At 46.0% G+C, this 19,304-nt stretch overlaps 1 protein-coding gene across 4 annotated transcripts; it reads right to left on the bottom strand.

Moving 5' to 3' along the window:
- Positions 1–2,188: 2,188 nt before the first annotated feature.
- Dusp26 (dual specificity phosphatase 26) lies at positions 2,189–9,225 on the bottom strand. Of its 4 annotated transcripts, XM_060381575.1 has the most exons (6): positions 8,719–9,225; positions 8,320–8,446; positions 8,157–8,202; positions 6,534–6,829; positions 4,678–4,892; positions 2,189–3,045 (listed from the first exon to the last, which is right to left on the bottom strand). In XM_060381575.1, exons 4-6 carry the CDS (start codon positions 6,752–6,754, stop codon positions 2,846–2,848), a joined length of 636 nt encoding a protein of 211 aa, XP_060237558.1. In that variant the 5' UTR covers positions 6,755–6,829; positions 8,157–8,202; positions 8,320–8,446; positions 8,719–9,225; the 3' UTR covers positions 2,189–2,845. The 4 variants fall into 4 exon arrangements, with proteins under 4 accessions (XP_060237558.1, XP_021494880.1, XP_060237559.1 ...); XM_021639205.2 differs by lacking the exon at positions 8,157–8,202 and having other exon boundaries at positions 8,719–9,224; XM_060381576.1 differs by lacking the exon at positions 8,157–8,202 and having other exon boundaries at positions 8,320–8,387; positions 8,719–9,224.
- Positions 9,226–19,304: the final 10,079 nt, after the last annotated feature.

Here is a 19,304-nt window from a genome sequence, read left to right as displayed (position 1 = left end):
CAAAAGAAATAAAAGTAGGACCTTAACTGATGACACTATATAATCAATCCATTCTGGAGGATAATCTTGCTCTTTATTCATAAATATTCTACAAAAGCTATGCTTTTCTACTAGAAGTTAAAGCCAAATTCTCAAGTTATTCATCATGAAAAAAATTCTAGGCTACAGTCAGACTGCATACATATGGTGGTGGCCACTAGGAGACGTTATAAGTAACATACATTTCAGATTTTAAAGAAAGAGGACTATTCTATTGCATGCCAAGCTGCTGGAATTATAGTGAGACCTTCTATGAGCTTGAGTTATTTATTATATTATTATGAGTTATTAATTATGATGATGATTATTTTTGACTTTTTGAGAGAGGGTTTCTCTGTGTAGCCTTGGCTATGCTGGACTCACTTTGTAGACCAGGCTGGCTTCAAACTCACAGCGTCTCTGTCAAACTCACCTGCCTCTGTCTCCCAGAGTGGTGGGATTACAGGCTTGAGCCACCATGCCTGGCTTGAGTTACTCTTATAGTCATCATCATCATCATCATCATCATCATCATCATCATCATCATCATCTGTGGTGCTGGGGGTAAAATACAGGCCCTCTTTCAAAAAAACTTTAGGCAAGTGTTCTATTAAGTCATTTCCCTATCCCTTGAGTTATTTTTAACTATATATTTTTTGACACTGTTTTGAAATTGACTGTGGCAAGTTCTATGCACTGATGCCCTGTCTCAATGCCCCTGTTTTCATTCCTGAAGAGCTGGGGTTACACATATGTGCTACCACACCTGGCTTTGGCTCATGGTTTCCATAGGAAACCAACCTGTTTTGATTAGAATCAGCATTGCTAATGAAGGCTTCTCTCTGTCCCTTTATTAATGTGTCCTCAGAGGGGTCCACATTTTTAGTTCCCAGCTCATGAGCCTGCTTTCCCCTCATCTCATAGGTCTCTCTGGAGATTCAAGATCTGTGAATTCTGAGATGAGATTTTTGCTTCCTACAAGCATGGAGGAATGCCCGTTTCAGCAAGGCTTGTGGGAGTAAGGAGAAATATGACAGATGATTGAGAAGTGACAGCTGTTGGTCTGAAAGTACCAGGTCAGAAGAGAACCATGTGAGCTAGGTTCAAACCAGAGAACTCCTTCTTTGTCTCAGGAGATGGAATAAGTGTGAATAAAAGACGGAGACAGAGTCCGTGGTCTTTTAGATGCTAAGTATAACTCTTACCCATTAAGTGACCACACTAATCCCACAAAAGTAGCCAGAACTGCTGCCTATAAGCAGGACTCGGGGATGGTGAAGCCCAGTGGGAATGGTGCAGGGGTTCCCAGTCAGCAGAGGCATTCAAGCAAATGCTTGGCACTCTGTGGAAAAGGTGAGACATCTGTGCTTCTTTAACAGTAGAAACCCAGTCTGTGAAGGCGCCTCCCAAATCTCGAATTTTATGGTACGGAGTGGAATGTACTCTTCATATATGTGACTTGGAAAATTTTAGTACATATATTTATTTGTGTGTGTGTGTGTGTGTATGTGTGTGCAGCTACAGAGGACAGCTGGTGGGACTCAGTTCCTTTTTTCTGTGAGTCCTGGGATCAAAGTCAGATGACAGATGCTTGGTGGTGACCACCTTTACCAGCTGAGCTACCTTGCTGGCCCATTTCCCCTCCCCCTCTGTTTTTCACCTGCACTTCTCTCTATGCTCTTTTCCCAGTGTGAAAGATGCTACCATAATAAAAGAGAGCACGATTTTTACTTTCTTGCAAGAGTTGTGGTGGCCGCCTGGTAGTTAAGACAGCATGCAATTCTTCCTGGTTATGTTCTCTGAGGGAAACCTGGGAGAATTAGAAGAGAATGCAACTGTCTGTTAATACTTTGGAACCTAATATAGGACACTTAGCGGTGATCTTGATTTAAGATTAACATTCTGTTATCTCATGAGCCTGAGGGGGCAGAGAGACCCGTCCTTGGAAGATTTAAGAAGGCTCTTCTGGACAACATTGACAAGTGGCTGCAGACCCTGAGTTTTTTGGTCCTCTGCTGCCTCCTCGTGGAAAACTTGGAAATAACAGCACAAGATTTCTAGGTGCCACTTACGTAAGAATTGCTGTAGGGTTAGTGAGTTGGAAAGTGAGCGTGGCGGACCCGGAAGAGAGGGCGGGGGTCAAACTGTTAATGACACCAAGACGCTCTGCTCTTTTTCACCTCTTTATTGTTACTCCAGACACATGGTTTTCGGTGAGAATATGACCGCCTGAAGACTCCCAGTCATTCACTGGTGTCACTCCCTTGACCCTGAGCAGCTCCCCTAGGGGGTCATGTCAGTCCTCACACACTTCCTCCTCTTCCTGGAGATGCACACCTGTAGGTGTCTCCCTCTGGCTCTGCAGCGTTTACACCACCCCATCACCGACTCTGTGGTTTTCTGCCACCTGCACATCTTCTTTCGCATCTGTGCTGCTGCATTCCTGACACCCCCCTCCCCCCACGCTGCTCAGACACTACACAGCACTGGTCCTCTGGTTTGGGAAGTGAGAGAAGGGAACACTTGAACACAATGAGAGGAAGGGATTCCGAGCCGTTGAGCGCCCCCTCTGGAATCTGGTGCTTTTCTAATCACAGTGTCATCTTCTACTTAAGCCCAGCTGCTTTCTTCCCCCACTCACCACACTGCCCAGCCTGGCTGTCCATCCCCATCCACAAAAAGCCACAGTGGCCTCGGGGGCCCTTCACTCTCCTGTCACTGTGAGAAGATGGATTGTCTGGCCTTCCTACCACCTGCCCCCTGGGCTTCCTCTTCCCAGCCGGGAGCCAGGAAACCACCCAGGGACCTGGCCCTGATCTCCTTCTCCTCATGCCTCTAGACCCTGCCGCAGCCTCCGGTCCAGGGCTAGGAGCTGCCTCAAGAAGCCCCGGTTGGGGATGATGCCTCGGTGGTCCTTGACTTTCTTGATGGCCTCCACCAGGGTGAAGCGGTGATACAGCATGAGGTAGGCCAGCACCAGGGTGGCAGATCTGCTCACTCCCACAGCACAGTGCACCAGGATCTTCCCTGTGGAGAGGCAGACGCATCTGAGGGACTGCTTGAGGGATGTGAGCACCACACACACACACACACGCACACACGCACACGCACACGCACACGCACACACACACACACACACACACACACACACACACACACTCAGTAGGAAATCAGGTGCTTAGGATGAGCAAGTTTGGGTTCGATTTTCCAGCACTTCAAAACAAATAATGAAGGTTCTTGGCAAAGGGCAGAGGACTGGGCAGGATAGAATGGAGAGGGTGTTCAAGCAGAGGTCAGGAGTAGAATCTCATTCCTGAAGTAAGTCGGAGCTTTGAACAGGGCAGGGACACTGGCCAAGTGCATCGGCAGGAATCCTGCTATGTTGAACATAGCCTCTCTCAGGTCTCCCTCACTCTTCCTTTGTGTGCATGCACATTGTGGATGTGTGTGTTCATGTGTGTGTTTGCATATGTGTGTGGGTATGTGTGTGTGTGTGTAAGTGTAAGTGTGCACAAGGAGGCCAGAAGCCAATGTTAGGTGTCTTCTTTAGTTGTCCCCCCCTTTTATGGGGAGGGGGGAGACAGGTTCTCCCACTGAACCTGGAGTTCATAGAATAGGGTAGACAGGCTGGCCAGAAAGCCCTGGGGAGCTTTCTGTCTTTGCCTCTCCAGGAGTAGGAGACAATGCACATCACACAAACACACACACACACACACACACACACACACACACACACACACACACACTCAGTAGGAGAACATGTGTTTAGGATGAGCAAGAGTTTGGGTTTGATCCCAGCACTTCAAAACAAACAATGGAAGTCCCCCGCAAGTTCTTCACCGACTGAGCCATCCCCCTCCCTCTTCCTTAACACCTCTTTTGTTGCTTGACTCTTTCACTCTACATCGCACTTGGAGTCATCTGGACTATGGGCACATGACACTACACCCGACTTTCCCATCCTTCCACCTTGTTGTTTCTCGAAACCACTGACTCTATTTTTATCTACATATATGGTTGTTTATTGACATTCAGCGTGGAATGATTTGAGGACAACCTTCTCATTGCTAACACCCGTGGATGCTCAAATCCTGCATGTAAAATGATATAGTATTTGCATAAGACCTACACACACCCTCTTGTGGACTTTTGATCATCTCTAGATTACGTCTGTCCACTAATAGAATGCAAAGTCTCTGTAAATAGGTGCTATGGTATACTGTCCATGGCATACTAAAAAGAAATGAAGAGGCTGAGCCACGTTCCATATGTACTTCTGCCCCAAAATAGTCTCACCCTGCGGTTGCTTGAATCCAGTGATTCAGAACTCAGCAACACAGAGGGACAACTGTAGTTTTCCCCTGATCACTAAAGCATTTAAAAGCCCTGTTTAAGGTGTTTTTGTTTTTTAATGACAGAAAAGTATGGAAATATGTAAAGAAAAAGCACAAAAGCTACGATACTCTAGGAGCTGCTCACTACCCTCAAGGATACCCTTCTCATCTTTTAACACACTACCTTAAAAAAGATGATTGCCAGGTCATTTTTCTTTCCTTAGTGCTAGGTACTGTGCATCTTGTCTTATCTCCAAAATCCTGCTCCATCCTCAAACCCTGGGGCCAATTGTCCTCTCCCTCCCCTTTGTGCTTTCTCTCCTACCTCCTGGCTGGCTCAGAGCCCGATGGATGAAGTCCGCAGCGGTCTGAAAATGGATGCTCATGTCAAAGGCTGGCGAGTCGTGGGCCTCGACACCCAGGTAGCGAATGCCCAGTCCCTCGTAGGCCTCAGGGGTGCCTCGCCACCTGCTGTGCGAGGCATTGAGGACATGGGTAATGCCCAGGCGCCGGAGCTCACGGCGGTTGTTGGCCATGTCCCTGTGTTAAATAGAAGATAGAAGGGGTGTGGGGGAGACAAGATGCCAGGAACCTTTGGTCTAGGTGCTATTGTTTGCTGCGTAGCTCTGCTATACGTACTAACACTATGCAAGAGAGGATGACGGGCAGTGACTTGGGGTCTCATCCTGCGAGCAATGCTTAGGAGGTCTGGGAATGATTGGGGTAGGGGAGAGAAGTCTAAAGGGATGGATGAAGATGACTGTAATCAAATATTGGGTGTGCTCCAAGGAAGTGGAATTTTCCTTGGTCTGTAGGGCTCTAGAGGGTGGATCTAGGATCAAAGGAGTCAAGATTCAGAAAACCAGTTTCGATTTCATGGGCGGACGACGGGCACAGCAAGAGAGGACTCTAGCTGAAGAGCTGGCTAGAGCACTTCAAGAAAGAGTGATTTTCCTGATACCAGTGTGTTCAAGCAGAGAAGAGTCCTTGGTCGACAGATCTGGGATACTGTGGAGGGATCAGGCTTGCTCATATGTCATGCCTGTGCCATGACTGTAATTTGGGGGGAAGGTGTGTGCTTAGCTTGTGCAGCACCCTGGATTCAGTCCCCAGAACTAATACATGAATGCAGGGGCTGGAGAGATGGCTCAGTGGTTAAGAGCACTGGCTGATCTTCCAGAGGTTCTAAGTTCAATTCCTAGCTCCCACAGAGCAGCTCACAACCATCTATAACATGTCCCATGGGATCGAGTGCCTTCCTCAGATATGCAGACAGACTTGCAGACAGAAAACTCATAAAATGCACAAATAAATAAACACATATGTACACACACACACACACACACATATATATACATACATACATACATATATACGTACATCCCTGATAATCTGTAGGTTATAGTCTCCTTGACACCTAGAAGCCTCTTCTGTTTGGTGGCTACTCTGGGGCTCTTGTATATATTGATCTATAGTCACTTTCTTTCATCTGGTCCATACCCTAGCAGCTTAGTGGTAGATAGCCCTTAGGCAAGATGGCAGATACTAGCAAAGACAGGCCATCTAGTGAAAACTTTCACTCTTGACCTAGAAAGCCCGCTGAAGCTGCTCCACAAACTCCTGCTTCTAGCCTGTGTGACCTTGGTCCAGTCACAACTTCCCAGGGCTCCCTTTCCCTCTTCTGTAACCCAGGGAGAGTGATCTTCACAAAGCTGTTGTGAAGATCAAGAGTGAAAATGCATGAGCGAAAAAAAAAAATTCTCACATATTGGAGAAGGAAATGGTCGCCCTTTGATGGCTGTCTCTTCATGACCCTGAACTGTGGCAGCTTCACGTGGTCTGTACTTCAGCTTTCCACCTACTGTTTACATTTTACTGTCTGCCTTTCCCCAAAGTGATGGCACAATAGCTGGAAGGTCAGAACAGCGTGCCTGGTGTGTGGTATTGCTACATCATATGAGACCTTCCCTAAATGAGTAACGGTGTTTCCTAAACAGAGTTTCTCTGTCCAGAGTCGAGTATTTTAATATTTCCTTCAAACCCTTAAGCTTCTACTGTTTGCCTGTATATCTTCTGTCTTTAAAGAACATTAAGTCAGTGTCTGCCTGCCACCTTTCTCTCCTTTCTCCTTACACACACATGCACACACTCACGCGTGGTCCCCGGCCTTCCATTACATACTGGTCTCCGAGGTAGAGGCCAGGCCAGACCTCATCGGCATGGTTACAGGCTGTCTTGCCCGTGTAGAGGAGCCTCTCCAACTCAAAGACGTTGAGGAAGGGATGGTGAACAGCTGGCATCTCCTCCAGGCTTCCTCGGGCACGAACAGGGGACCTTGAGCTGCCTCGGGAGAATCGGGCCATAAAAGTCATGGAGGCCCACAGCCCGTTACCGGGGCACATCTTCAAGGTGGCAGGAACTAGGGCTGCTGTGGGGTGGCTTCAGCGATGATGGCCTCGGTGGCCAGGTAGCTGTTGCTGGAAGGAAAAGGGTGCCAGGCACACTTGAGTGAGTTCAGAACAGCTGTTTTCTTTCCCTCCCACAGGGCTGGACCCTTAGGGGGTTTGGGGCGCTTCGGGGTGGCTTGGGGTGGGCACATTCTTAACTGAGAGAAGGCAAGGCTAGCCCAGGAGCTCAATTGCCTCTTTTCTCAAGTTGCTGTGGGTCCTTCCAGTAAGCTCTGGCACACAAGGAGGTGGGAGTCACATGTTCTTGTTTACGGGAAGAAGCTGCTCAGCTGATGGGTTTCTCCTCCGTCGCCCCACCCCCCACTGCCAGCAAATCCCGAATCGCACAGACACACACACACATACACACACACCGGACACTTTGGTGTGTCTACACCATACCAGGACACTTGCCAGCCTAAATCTGGGTCTCATCTGCCTGGGGTTATAGGGGGGAGAGTCTAGGGAGCTGGGGTGGGGATGGAGGCGGCTGGAGAGCCATCCAGAGAGAATCATCAGGACGATAACAGTAGCTGGGACCATGACATATGCCAGATATGTCTCCTGGGTGCCAGAGAGATGAAGTACCTTAACCCATGCCTGCCCTGCCTGTCTCAAAGATAAGCTTGTCATGGGGAAAGGTATTGGGAGGGTGAGAGAGAGGAATGGTTAAAAAGAGGAAAAAGCGAGTTTGGGAAGGTATTTGCCGAATGTAAGAGCCGATGGAAGAAGGCTTCAATCTATGCACTCAAGTCCATGAGTGGGAGGAGCACCTCCCCTGACTGAACCTCAGCTCGAAGGAGAGAATTCTGAGTCAAAGCAGGGTTGGAGCTTTGTGTCTGTGTCTGGTGGGGGGTGGGGTAGAAGTGGGAGACGAAAGGGGAGAAAGTGGGGGTGGGGGTAAGAGGGATCCTGCAGGCCCAGGCACAGCCTGGAGGTTCAGAATTGTCGTCTTTTGTTGCTGCTGGAATCCACTGATCCTGCACGGCACACGGAGCAGGCTCAGCTCTAAGGGGCCTAGCAGGTGTGCCTCAGACAGAGTACCTGTGGAGAGCAGGAGCTTGGGGAACTGGGCTCCTGCTTCGACTCTCACAGCTGGAAGAGATTGCCTTTGAGGCTAGGGCATTTGGGCAGGCAGACAACTGTGGAAGACACCGTGTCTTCCCTTCCAGTTATGGTCCTGCAGCATTCCCTCCCATTCCCTCGGCTGCTGTCTCTCTTAGGGGCCTCAACTGAATGTCTAGCCATAAGAAGCCATCTTGGCCCACAGTCACACAGTGATCCCAACCCACCCTCCCAGCCAGGGACAGCTCTCCCGTCTCCCAGGGGCGAGAGACACCAGTGTCTCAGAACATACCACAAACAGGGGCAGTGGGATCGCGACTAGCAAACGACGAGTCCTTCTTCAGGAGTTCAGGGACAGAAAGGGTTTCAACGGTTTGTTTAGAAGAAGCACAGAAATCTAGCACTACAGCCGATCACCACCTCCACCACCACCATCACTACCCCTCAGCACCTACCTCTCCTCCTGGGGCTCAGAGACCCATCCTCTCCGCCCAGCAACCGTTTCCAGAATAGATTCTCCTGCCTAAGGGATGATGGAGGAAGAGCAGAAGCAGGGAGCTGCTGTCCTCGGGACTGTTCCTCCTGGCGTAGAGGAGCTTGGCTCAGTCAGGAATACACCTCTGGGCCTTTTCCAACGCCGTTAACCCGCCACCAGAGGCCCCGACCGCGGCCCCCCTCCCTCTGTCTGCTGTCGCGGTAGTAACAGGTTCGTGGCTGTCGCCTTAGCCCTGTGCCAACCCAGACAGCCTGGCGCAGCGGGGAAGCGAGGCGCAGCGAGGCGCCGCCAGGCGCGCGGCAATGCCCTTAGGCTCTTGCGGGTCCCGACTCCCGTCCCCTCGCCCACACGTCCCTACCTCTTTGTCGTGAGGGTCTCAGATCCCGAGGTGGTCTGCGGGCTCCCGCAGCCCGCTGCCCATGGCTTCCTCGCGGCCCCCGCCGCTGCGCCGCCGCCCTGGCGCGCAGGTGGATCGCAGCTATTTTTAAGCCATGACACGCACACGCACTTCGAAGCAGGTCCCTATCTGTGCGGGCGCTGGTGACATCCAGGAACACAGTCTCTCGCAGCGGTGGGAGCCGACACAGCACAGCGACAACAGCCCGCCCCTGTTTACAGCCCCCGCGCAGGCCCTCGGCCCTCCCTTGTGTGCACGCCTTCCCAGGCAGGGTCTTCACACTGCTCGCTCTTCCCAGACAGAATTAATGAATTTCAGACGGCCTGCCCCACTCATCTCTACACTCTAGAGAACAATCCTCAGCTACCTTTACTATGAAAAGCGTTTACCGTATGCCAAACGCTTCACCTGTCTTCGGGAGTTCTATACTCATCAGGGATGTACACGGCAGACATCTTCATCTCCATTTTACAAAAGGAAGAGAGCCTAAGCCCGGGTCACCAGCTGGGTATTGGTAGAGCAGAGCTTCCCACACAAGGAGTACGCACCTTGGGGTTCCTTCAGAAAGCCATTTCTGCATATTTAGGACTCCACTTAGCCCCCAAAGAAGTGTCTTTATTTCTTTCTCACACGCTGACTTTTAGTGATATTTACTGTCACCTGCTTCTTTATGATCAGCGCCAAGATTTTAAGCATTCTGAGTCAAGGTTGGTTCTATCGCTCTTAAGTGCTTCTTCCTTCACTGTCTTAGGGTTTCTATTGCTTCGATGGAACACCATGAACAAAAAGCGAGTTGGAGAGGAAAGGACTTACTTGGCTTACATTTTTTTTTTCAATGCAGTTTATTCAGGAACCTTGAACAATCCTCGGACCCTGGGGAAAGCCAGCCCACAGCTTAAATAGCCTCTGGGTAGCCAACCCAGGTGTGCCACGTGGCTTGCCACAGGCACTCCAACAGGACATGGACCAGAAGGCAGGAGACGATGCAGAGGCCATGGAGGGGTGCTCTTTACTGTATTGTTCATTATGGCTTGCTCAGCCTGCTTTCTTACCAAATCCAGCACCACCAGCCCAGGAATGGTACCACCCACCGTGGGCTGGGCCTGTCCCATTAATCACGAAATAAGAAAATGCTCCACAGGCTTGCCTAGAGGCATCTTCTCAGTCAAGGTTCCTTCCTTTCAGATGACTTTAGGCTATGCCAAGTTGACGCAAAACCAGCCAGCACACTGCATGGAGGGAAGGCAGGAGGCAAGAAAGCAGAGGCATGGCAGTACTGATATAAAGGTGATGTTGACTGTGGTTGAGATTGGGAGCTTGGACATCCCCAGCTGTGACAATGGATGAGGCTGTAGTCTATGGGCCAAGGGAAGCATCATCAGCCACACCACCAACCACCCCAAGTCCTGGGGACAGTCAGGCACCTCCATAGGCTTCCCCTTGACCTGGCAGTAAAGTAAAGCAGACTTCCATTCCAACTCCATCCATCTCTCCTAGTCCCTTTTTGGCATGTCATTTTCCATAGAGATGAGATCCTCATTGTCTGAAATAATTGACCTGAGAAGTCTGAGGGTTTGGTTATTAGATCTAGGAGAACATTTCAACTGTCATCAAGAAATAAGCTGAGAAAGGGCACTTAATTTCAGAGGTGGAGGGGGAAGATCAGGAGTTCAAGGCTAGCCTCTGTTATATTGTGATTTTGAGGTCAGCCTGGCCTACAAGAGACCTTGCTTTAACAAAACAGACAAACAAACAAACAAGCCTAGGCATATGGCTCAGGAGGTGGAGAGTTTGCCTGGCATACATGGAATCCAAACATTCAGTAGGATCAGAAGTTTAAGGGGTTCTTTTGGCTCCTTAGGAAGTTAGAGGCTAGCAGCTGGAGAGGTTGTTGTGGGTGAAGTTGTCCTCAATTTTGTTGTTGTTGCTTGTTCTGATACTGGCTCTTGCTTTGTAGCCTAGGCTACAAAGATTTCGAACCTGACAGTTTCCGGTCCCATCCTCCAAGTGCTGGAGTTACAGGTATGTACCATCATGCCCAGCTCCCCCTGACTCCTGGTTTTTAATTTGTTTTACAAATTAATTTATTAATTTGTTCATTATGGCTTGCTCAGCCTGCTTTCTTACCAAATCCAGCACCACCAGCCCAGGAATGGTACCACCCGCTGTGGGCTGGGCCTGTCCCATTAATCACGAAATAAGAAAATGCTCCACAGGCTTGCCTAGAGGCATCTTCTGTTTCAACCTTACATTGCACTTTTCTCTACAATATGCTTCAAGGCACATCACAGATAATCTGGGATCTGGTGCTCCAAGCCACCAGAGAAGCTCTTCATGGACCAGCATCTCCATGAAGGTGATTTTCATGAGTCAACCCAAATGGGTTGGTGATTTTCCGTGTAAGTGGAAGGTCTGTGATACTCGGGGGTAACACCAAACTATGCAAAGAGTGGAGAGGAGGAAGGAAATGGGGGAGGCGGGATTAGCAAGGAAAGATAATGGAGAAGGTAGGATGAAGAAAGAGAGGCAGGAAAGAGAAGCAACATGAGTCATGTGTCAGTTCCTTGGGCTCCACATGCAGCAGCTCATTTAATCCCACCGCCATTTTAAGCTGTTCTAACCCTTGGTGGATTCTCCAGGAGACTGACAGAAATCCGTTGTAACCCATTCTCACAAAGTTGGTCCCAGACACAGGTTCAAACCTACAACCATCTTACTCTAAACTATCTCTTTTCAAGACTAGACAGAAGAACCAATTTATTTTTGGGGAGGGGGGAGCTTTTCTGGATCTGCTCTATTCATGATTTCCTTGGTTCATATATATTTCTATTAAAGAATATAGGTTTAATGTGCCTAAGCCCCTGTCCATCGTAGCAGAGGTTATGAAAGAGTATATGAACAGAATAAAGGTGAAATAGGGACAGTTGAAAGAGGGGTGTTGGCTCAGCCAGGAGTGGTGGCACTCATTTGTAAGGTGGAGGTAGGAGCATGAGGCAGTCAAAATCACCCTCAGCTACACAGTAAGTCTTATGCTAGCTTGACAAAGAGACCTTGTGCTCAAAAATCCCCAGCCCTGGGACGGATAGAGAACATAATTTTAAAAGCGAATTGAAATAAAGATTTCTCCTGCCTGCATGCTGAAATATTATATATAGAATGAGTAGACTTAAAATAAGAGTAGACTTAAAAAACAACAACACTCACATAAAGGCACATGATCAAATGTATGTTAAATAGTAACTATTGCTGCAATTGTTTGACTATAGGTGTAGCTTAACATACACTAGCGAAGTTAAGCCTTTAAATGATATTAAATGATATTAATTCTGTTTTGCAATTGAGGAAAGGGGTCCTTAGGGTCATAAGGGGTCCTTGTGGTCATAAGTATACTCTGAAAGCACGAGCTGAGTGCGGTTTGAGCATAGACTTAATAAACGCAGGGCCGTTTTAAACTAAAGTTGGCCTCAAACAATTGTATCAATAGAAAACAGAACAGCAGTAGTTAACTGTGTCGTGCTCATAATGCTTTCAGCAAACTTCGAATTTCTGTTAAGAACCTGGCGGCTTTCCCGTGTAAGGGACATACAGCTTGGTTCTCTTGTGGGGCCTCTACCAGCAGGAACAGGGCTTGTCTTGGACTCTGTTGCTTGCTTTTGGATCCCTTTTGCCTTGTCTAGCCTCAATAGAGGATGCTCCCAGTTCTACTACAACTTAATATGCCAAGGCAGGTTGATATTCGTGGGAGATCTCCCCTTCCCTGAGGGGGAAACGGGGGTGTGGGGGAGGGTAGGTGAGAGGGAGGGACTGCGAGGCAAGGAGGGAGGGGAAGTTCCGACTGGGATGTAAAAGAAAGAAATAACTTCATGGGAGAAAAAAGTAAACACAAGAAAAAAGAATAAAAGAAAGGAAGGTGGAGGGATGTCTTCAGTCATTTTCTAGGTTCCAGTTTAGTCTAGTCTTGGGTGTGGCTGCATCTGTGGGGCGTGGAGGAGGCCCCTAAGTCTCTGAGTTCCGAGAAAACTCTCTGGCCCGCCCCTCTCCAAACCACGCCCTAACCACGCCCCGCCCATCTTTTTCCTGTGATGCCAGGAATCGCTGCAGCTTCGAAGGGCTCTTTCACCTAAAAAAGTCAAAGCCGGTTTTGCATCACCCCTCTTTCCTTCTTTCTCAGCCTCTCCCCGTCTTTTCTTCCTTCTCAACCTCGCCTGTGCATTCCTTCTCCTCCTCCAGCTGATCCCCCAGCTTACCACTGGGGATATTGACTTTCTAAAGACCAAACATTTGTTCAAAGAGCGTTTTCCTATTAGCATGCCTTTGCGAGAAAGATTCCCGTGCTTCCAGCAGAAATCAACCAGGGGTATCGTTTGCAAACACAACAGCGTCAAAGGCTATGAAGCAAACCGACCCCAGCATTAAGAAAAAGGAAAAACACGTATAATAAGCATTGTGGAAAATACGGAAAGGAAGTAAGCCAAATACAGAAAGAGTTAAGGTCTAACCAGATTGGAGTTACAGAATTAATCTTATTTTGTGTCTTTGAACTACAATCCCAAAATTCAATCCCCAAAAATTGTACTCAGTTTTAATTGTCAGTTTTATGAAATTGCTTGAGACTGCCGTGGTAACTTCATGCGTGATCAATATTAACAAATGCTTGAAAAGAATATGTGTGTATATACACAAAAAATACAATTTAATTGTGGATCTCTATCAGATCTCCCTTCTATGTGAGAATTCAAAGTACTATGAATCTTTTTATTTTTTGTTTGGGAGAGCGTTACCATCTAGAGGTCTTGGTCAGGCTGGTTTTCTCTGCCAATTAAATAATCAAGATACAGAAAGTAGTAGCTGCCAATAAGCTAGTGATTCTCAACCTGTGGGTCGTGACCCCCTTTAGAAGTTGGAAGATCCTTTTACAGGGGTGGGTGAAGACCACCAGAAATATCAAATGTCCACAGTATGGTTGGTAACAGTAGCAAAATTATAGTTATGAAGTAGCAATGAAAATAATTTTATGGTTGGGGGTCACCACAACATAAGGAACTGTATTAAAGGGTGTGTGTGTGTCTGTGTGTGTGTGTGTGTGTGTGTGTGTGAGAGAGTGCTTTGTCTGCATGTTTGTATGTGCACTGTATGTATGCAGTGCCCTTGGAGGCCAGAAGAATGTATTATGTGGGTTGTAGGAAGTAAACCTCGATCTTCTACAAGAACAGCAAGTGCTCTTTATCAGTGAGCTGTTGCTCCATCCCTTAGAATTAGATTAAACCTTTTCATTTCAGGTGTGTGTTTTGCTGGTGTGAGTATTTGTATACAGTGTTCATGCATGGTGCCAGTGGAGGCCAAAAGGGGGTGTTGAAAACGCTGGAACTGGAGTTATGATGAAGATTAAGATGAAATGAGTTAGCATGTGGGTGTTGGAAACTGAACCTGGTCCTTTGGAAAAGCAGTCAGCGCTCTTAACTGCTTAGTCATCCCTAGAATTAGATGGTAAAAACAAACCTTAGTTCCTCAGTGTCTGTGGCAGTTGACTTTACCAGTAGCAATGTAACAGTGGTATTTGTCTTGGCCTTTTCTCATTCAACCTTTACAGATAAGTTCACGGGGGGAATACTATGGGTCCTAAAATAAACCCAAACTAGCCCAGGAGGCTGAGTTGTTTAGCTTTCTTCCCAGACCAAGAGTTTGAGGAGAAGTTTTGCTCCAAGTTACTTCTGTTATAAAACTTTTAAGAAGAATGCCCCTCCATGTCTTGCTTATTTTCTGAGAATCTAGTCTAGAAACTTTTCCTTCCTCTGATTTCTGTTTGACTCCTGACCCCAGAAACCTTGTCAGTCAGAAAGAGTACCCGTGTCTAAGAGGCAAAGCGGCATTTGGGGCTGTACGTTCCTGGATTTGAGGGATTGTTTGAACCTGAGTGTGTCTCCTCCATGACTGATTTCTGTTGATTTCATATACTTACATTATAACTCGAATTTGGATGCTTATCTTTTTAAATGGCATAGTTTCAAAAAGGATAATTTAAAAAATAATGCAATACTGTGTAGACAAGTCAATATCAAGGTACATAAGACATACATGACAGCAAACATATCTAGCACTCAATGGTCTACATTCTTACACAGGTGTGAAGAATCATCTGAAAGAAATTCAGATTCCAAATCTTTTCCTCAAATCAAAGTTAAAAGAAAAGGTAAAAGAAAAAAAAAATCACAAAGCAATCTCTTAACCAAAAAGCTACACCCAGGACTCCACAACATCTCTTTTAGATCTCCCCAATCCTTAACCACCAACCTGATAGCCTTTACTCTAATGTCATCACCCCATACCCTGTGTTCCTCAACTTTTCATCTCTCCTCCTTTAATCTGTTCCCTTTCCTTCCTGCATGGATGGAAACCCTCAAAGATCACTTGCTCTTAAAATTAAACTGCTCCTTCATCAAGGAAAAGTCCTGTGGTTGACTTTAGGTGCTTGTCTCACTCTTAGTGGAGAGCTAGTGTCAAAAGCTTTAGAAAATCTACACAGGATGGAGAGAAATTTGCAGAGAAGAAAACTGCTTGAAATGGTGTCTCTAATGTGGAAAATTACAACCCACCTTTCCAGTGTCTGGGGCACTCATTTTACTGGGACTGGTATTAAAGATCTTTTCAAAGCCTGCAATGCTTAGATACTCAGTGTCCAATATTCAGAAATATGAAATTCAAAGCACCAAAATTCTTTGAGATTCTAGCTTCAATGACCTATGGTATTGGTTTTAATAATAAGACAACTACTTCTATGGCCTACTCACTTGGAGCATGAGTTAATAACTGGCTGGCACACAGGTCTAGAACTAGCATTTCCAAGTCAAGACTTTACTTTTTTATTATGAGAAGAGAAGGACAAATATTTTAAGAGACTCCTGTGATATATACTCAGTCTTTCATCAACAGGTAAGAAGAGTCTTTCTTCAGGATCTTTCCAGACAACAACCGTAGGATTAAAAATCAGGACACCTGCTTTTTTAGAAGTAGCGGCATGATAGCCCCAGAACTGTGATGGACAAGACCGCAAACACATTAGCACCATTGTAAACTGTAAAGGCAGATTTTCAATTTGACAAGAGGCAAAATCCCCTGGGCACAGCTGTGAGATACGACCTAGATCAGATTAGCCCCTGTCTGTGAGGAATTTTCTTGATTACATTAGTTGAAATGGGAAGACCTACCCTAAATGTAGACCACACTTTCTCTGCTATGGAAAAGAGATCATTAGATGATTTAAATCAAATACAGGAAAAAGTGAGCCTGACTGTTGTAAAATCTCTATCTTACTCAGCCGGGTGATAGTGGTGCACACCTGTAATTCCAGCACTGAAGGCAGGGGCTGGGGTGGAAGTGGGGGTGGGGGTAGGGGCGGCGGTGGGGGCAGGGACTGGGGTCAAGAGAGTTCCAGAATAGCCAAGTCTACAAAAGAAATTGTCACAAGCAAACAAACAGCCTGTCTTACTCACAGGAAGAGAATTGTGGCTTGCTTTCTTTCCTCTCTAAATGCTTTAAAGAAACCCTAGGAGGCAAACCTAGTTAGCTCATGCCCACTAGCTGTGGGATTTTCCACTGGGAGGTGCAGGGATTTGGACAGACAGTGCTACAGCATGCAAAACTTTGGATTTAATATCCTCTCCTTCAGAGGAGACACTTTTAAAAGGGAAGAATGTGAACTCATGTTCCGGCAGTCCTCTTTTGTATTACTCTTGGTAATACTGAGAGGCAAATAAAACATAAGGAAATTAGATGTCAGCTCTGAACACTAAATTTTATTTTGTAGGTTCTTCAGATTAGTAATATGACCTAGGCTTAACTTGATTTCAGTGTACTTGATTTCTATGCAAGTGTGTATATTTATGACGAGAGCCATAAACATAGTTCCTCTCTTAGTATGTCTCCATAGTTTCTCTCTTAGATCATCCAAGTTCAACTGGATGATCTCTATAGTTAGTTTAGTGTTAAGGCACAAAACTATGCCATCAGGGGATGGAGAGATGGTTCAGTGGGTAAGAGCACTGGCTGCTCTTGCAGAGGACCAAGGTTTGATTCTCAGCACCTACATGGTGGCTCATAATGACTTATTGCTCCAGTTCCAGGGGATCCAATACCCTCTCCTGACTTCCACAAGCACCGGGCACACATGTGGCAAACAGATACACATGAGAGCAAAACATTCAATTACAGAAAATAAAACAAATAAAATATTAAAATAATAAATAAGAGCAATGGTATCAAACAGTGCAACAGATAGCCCAAACAGGAAGAATAAGAAATTCTAATACTTAGGAAAGTTAGAGCAGACATCAGATCACTGAAGGTTAAATAGTTATTTTAGGAACTTCCTTTCTGTAAGGTTGTTTTTATTTCCTCAGATGATGGGATAAGATGAGAGCTATAACCAAGCTTTATGAATACATGGCTTGGGCTGAGCCCAGAATGTTTCTATCTAACTATCTCTAGTTCTAGGCCTGGAAACTTCTAGCCTCTTCACAATCTAATCTTCTATAGGCCCAGACCTTGAAACCTTCAGCTTCCAGCCCCTCTACCTGCTAACCTAGGCCTAGAATGTTTTCAGCATCTGAGACTTCCTTCTGAATTAAGCTCGCCCTTTCTAGTTCTTTCTGACTTCTGAATGACTGGTTCAGCTTAGCTGTTCTGGCTCAAAACTCCTCTCCAAGCTGACTGATTCAAACTGGCTTGTCTTTGCTTCTCACCAGATTGCTCTGCTTGGAAAAACTGCCTCTGAACTCCGTTAATTGAACTGCATCCAACTGAATTGCACCAAACTGCACTGTACTCCTCAACTCTACTGTAGCCTCCATGAACTCTTCTGTGTTCCTGTATTGTAGGCTACTCCTCACTCTGCACAGCCTTAAGTAGCCTCTCTTTCTGGTCCTCCTGAGAGCTGGGTATATCCTATCTCTGATTCATTCTGTCAAATCTTTCTCTGATTCCTCACTTTGTCTGCCCCTCAATTAGACTTTATTATTTTGGATTAAAGGTGTGTACTTAGGGTGTGTCTGCATTCCAGTCCAATCAGAAAGATCTAGAAGGTCTTTGGATGTGATCCCTTGCTAGAGCAGCCATATTGCTGAATTAAAAATTCCTCTACCCCTTTTGAGTTTGTGATGCTGGAAATTAAACCTGGGAGCCCAGGTTTGCTAGACAGGCGCTCTACCTCTGAGCTATATCTCTAGCCTCTCCCCATGTTAAAAAAAGATTATGTTTGAGACAGGAGCTTATGAAATTGCGCACACTGGGCTCAAGCTTACTTTGCAGCCCAGTCAGCCTTGAACTTTCTCAGCTACCTGTGTGATTGGGATTACATACCTGTGCCACTAGGCCAGGCTCTGGGAACTTGACATGTGCCTCTGATAGCTCAACTTGCAGCAAAGATGTGTGTGGATCATAACCTGAATATTAATGGCCTGTCATTTAGTTCAGGGTAACGAATGGCCGGAAGGGAACAACAGAACCCAAAGCTGCTTACTGCACAGCTTGCTGTGTGTACTGACACACACTCATCACTCCACTGTCCCCAGAGGCTTGTCCAGGAAGGTACACTTACTTCCTCATAGCTTCGTTGTTTACTCTAAGAAGTCACCAAAGCCACAGTGGCTGCACAATGCATCACTTTATAGCTTATGCCCAACTTTTTGAATGTCTCATCTCCATGTCCTTACTTTGCCTTTTCCACGAAATTTATACTATGATGACTACTGGATTCTAGTCAACTCCCTGCACTGCTCCACTTTAACCAAATCTGAAAGTCTCAGTAAGTCAGGCCTGGTACTGCCTTTTTGAGACACTGTCTGCCACGTTAGTATTTTTGCTCACTGTGGCAAGGAATAAACTGAACATTGTGTTTTCATAATTTTTTTTTTCTGGTGACATCTGGGAAGGCAGCATTCTACAAGCACTAAGAAGAAAGTGTTAAACCAAGAAAGAGAGAAAGCAGATTTCATTTCTTAAAAAAAAAAAAACAAACCTCATCAGCAAAATAAATGCCAGAAGACAGTAAGATAATTTCTTTCATGTGCTGAAGAAACATAAATGGGAACCCAAATTCTAAACTCACGCAAAATGTCATTTACAAGTCAAGAAAAATTATACTTTTTTAAAGACACCCAAACACTTAGAAATTTTCTATCAATAGCGTCTTCCGAAAAGAACTACTAAATAAAGAAAAAAATAAGTTCGAGGGAACTAACAGAATAGAGAAGCAACGGTATGCAAGAAGATTGTTTAAAGATGCTGGTAAAGTTAAACAAATATTGAGTCTAAAAATTAGAATAGCAATGACTCTCATATGTTTTTAAAAACCAGCTGGCATGCTTAAAGATAGTAGATTAAAAATAAGCATGTTAATTCTACTTCTTTTCAAAACTCTACAAAAATGAGAATAGGCTGAAAAATAATAAAACCTAAGACTTGCCCAACGAAAAACATGGAAAATGCTTATAATAGGAACAAAAACTGTTGGGTACTAAAAAGCAGGAGGCAAATAAGTTGGATATATTGGC

The sequence above is a fragment of the Meriones unguiculatus genome, chromosome 4, assembly GCF_030254825.1.
Source record: "Meriones unguiculatus strain TT.TT164.6M chromosome 4, Bangor_MerUng_6.1, whole genome shotgun sequence".
NCBI classification, from domain to species: Eukaryota; Metazoa; Chordata; class Mammalia; order Rodentia; family Muridae; genus Meriones; species Meriones unguiculatus.
This window is presented reverse-complemented; position numbering and strand designations above follow the sequence as displayed.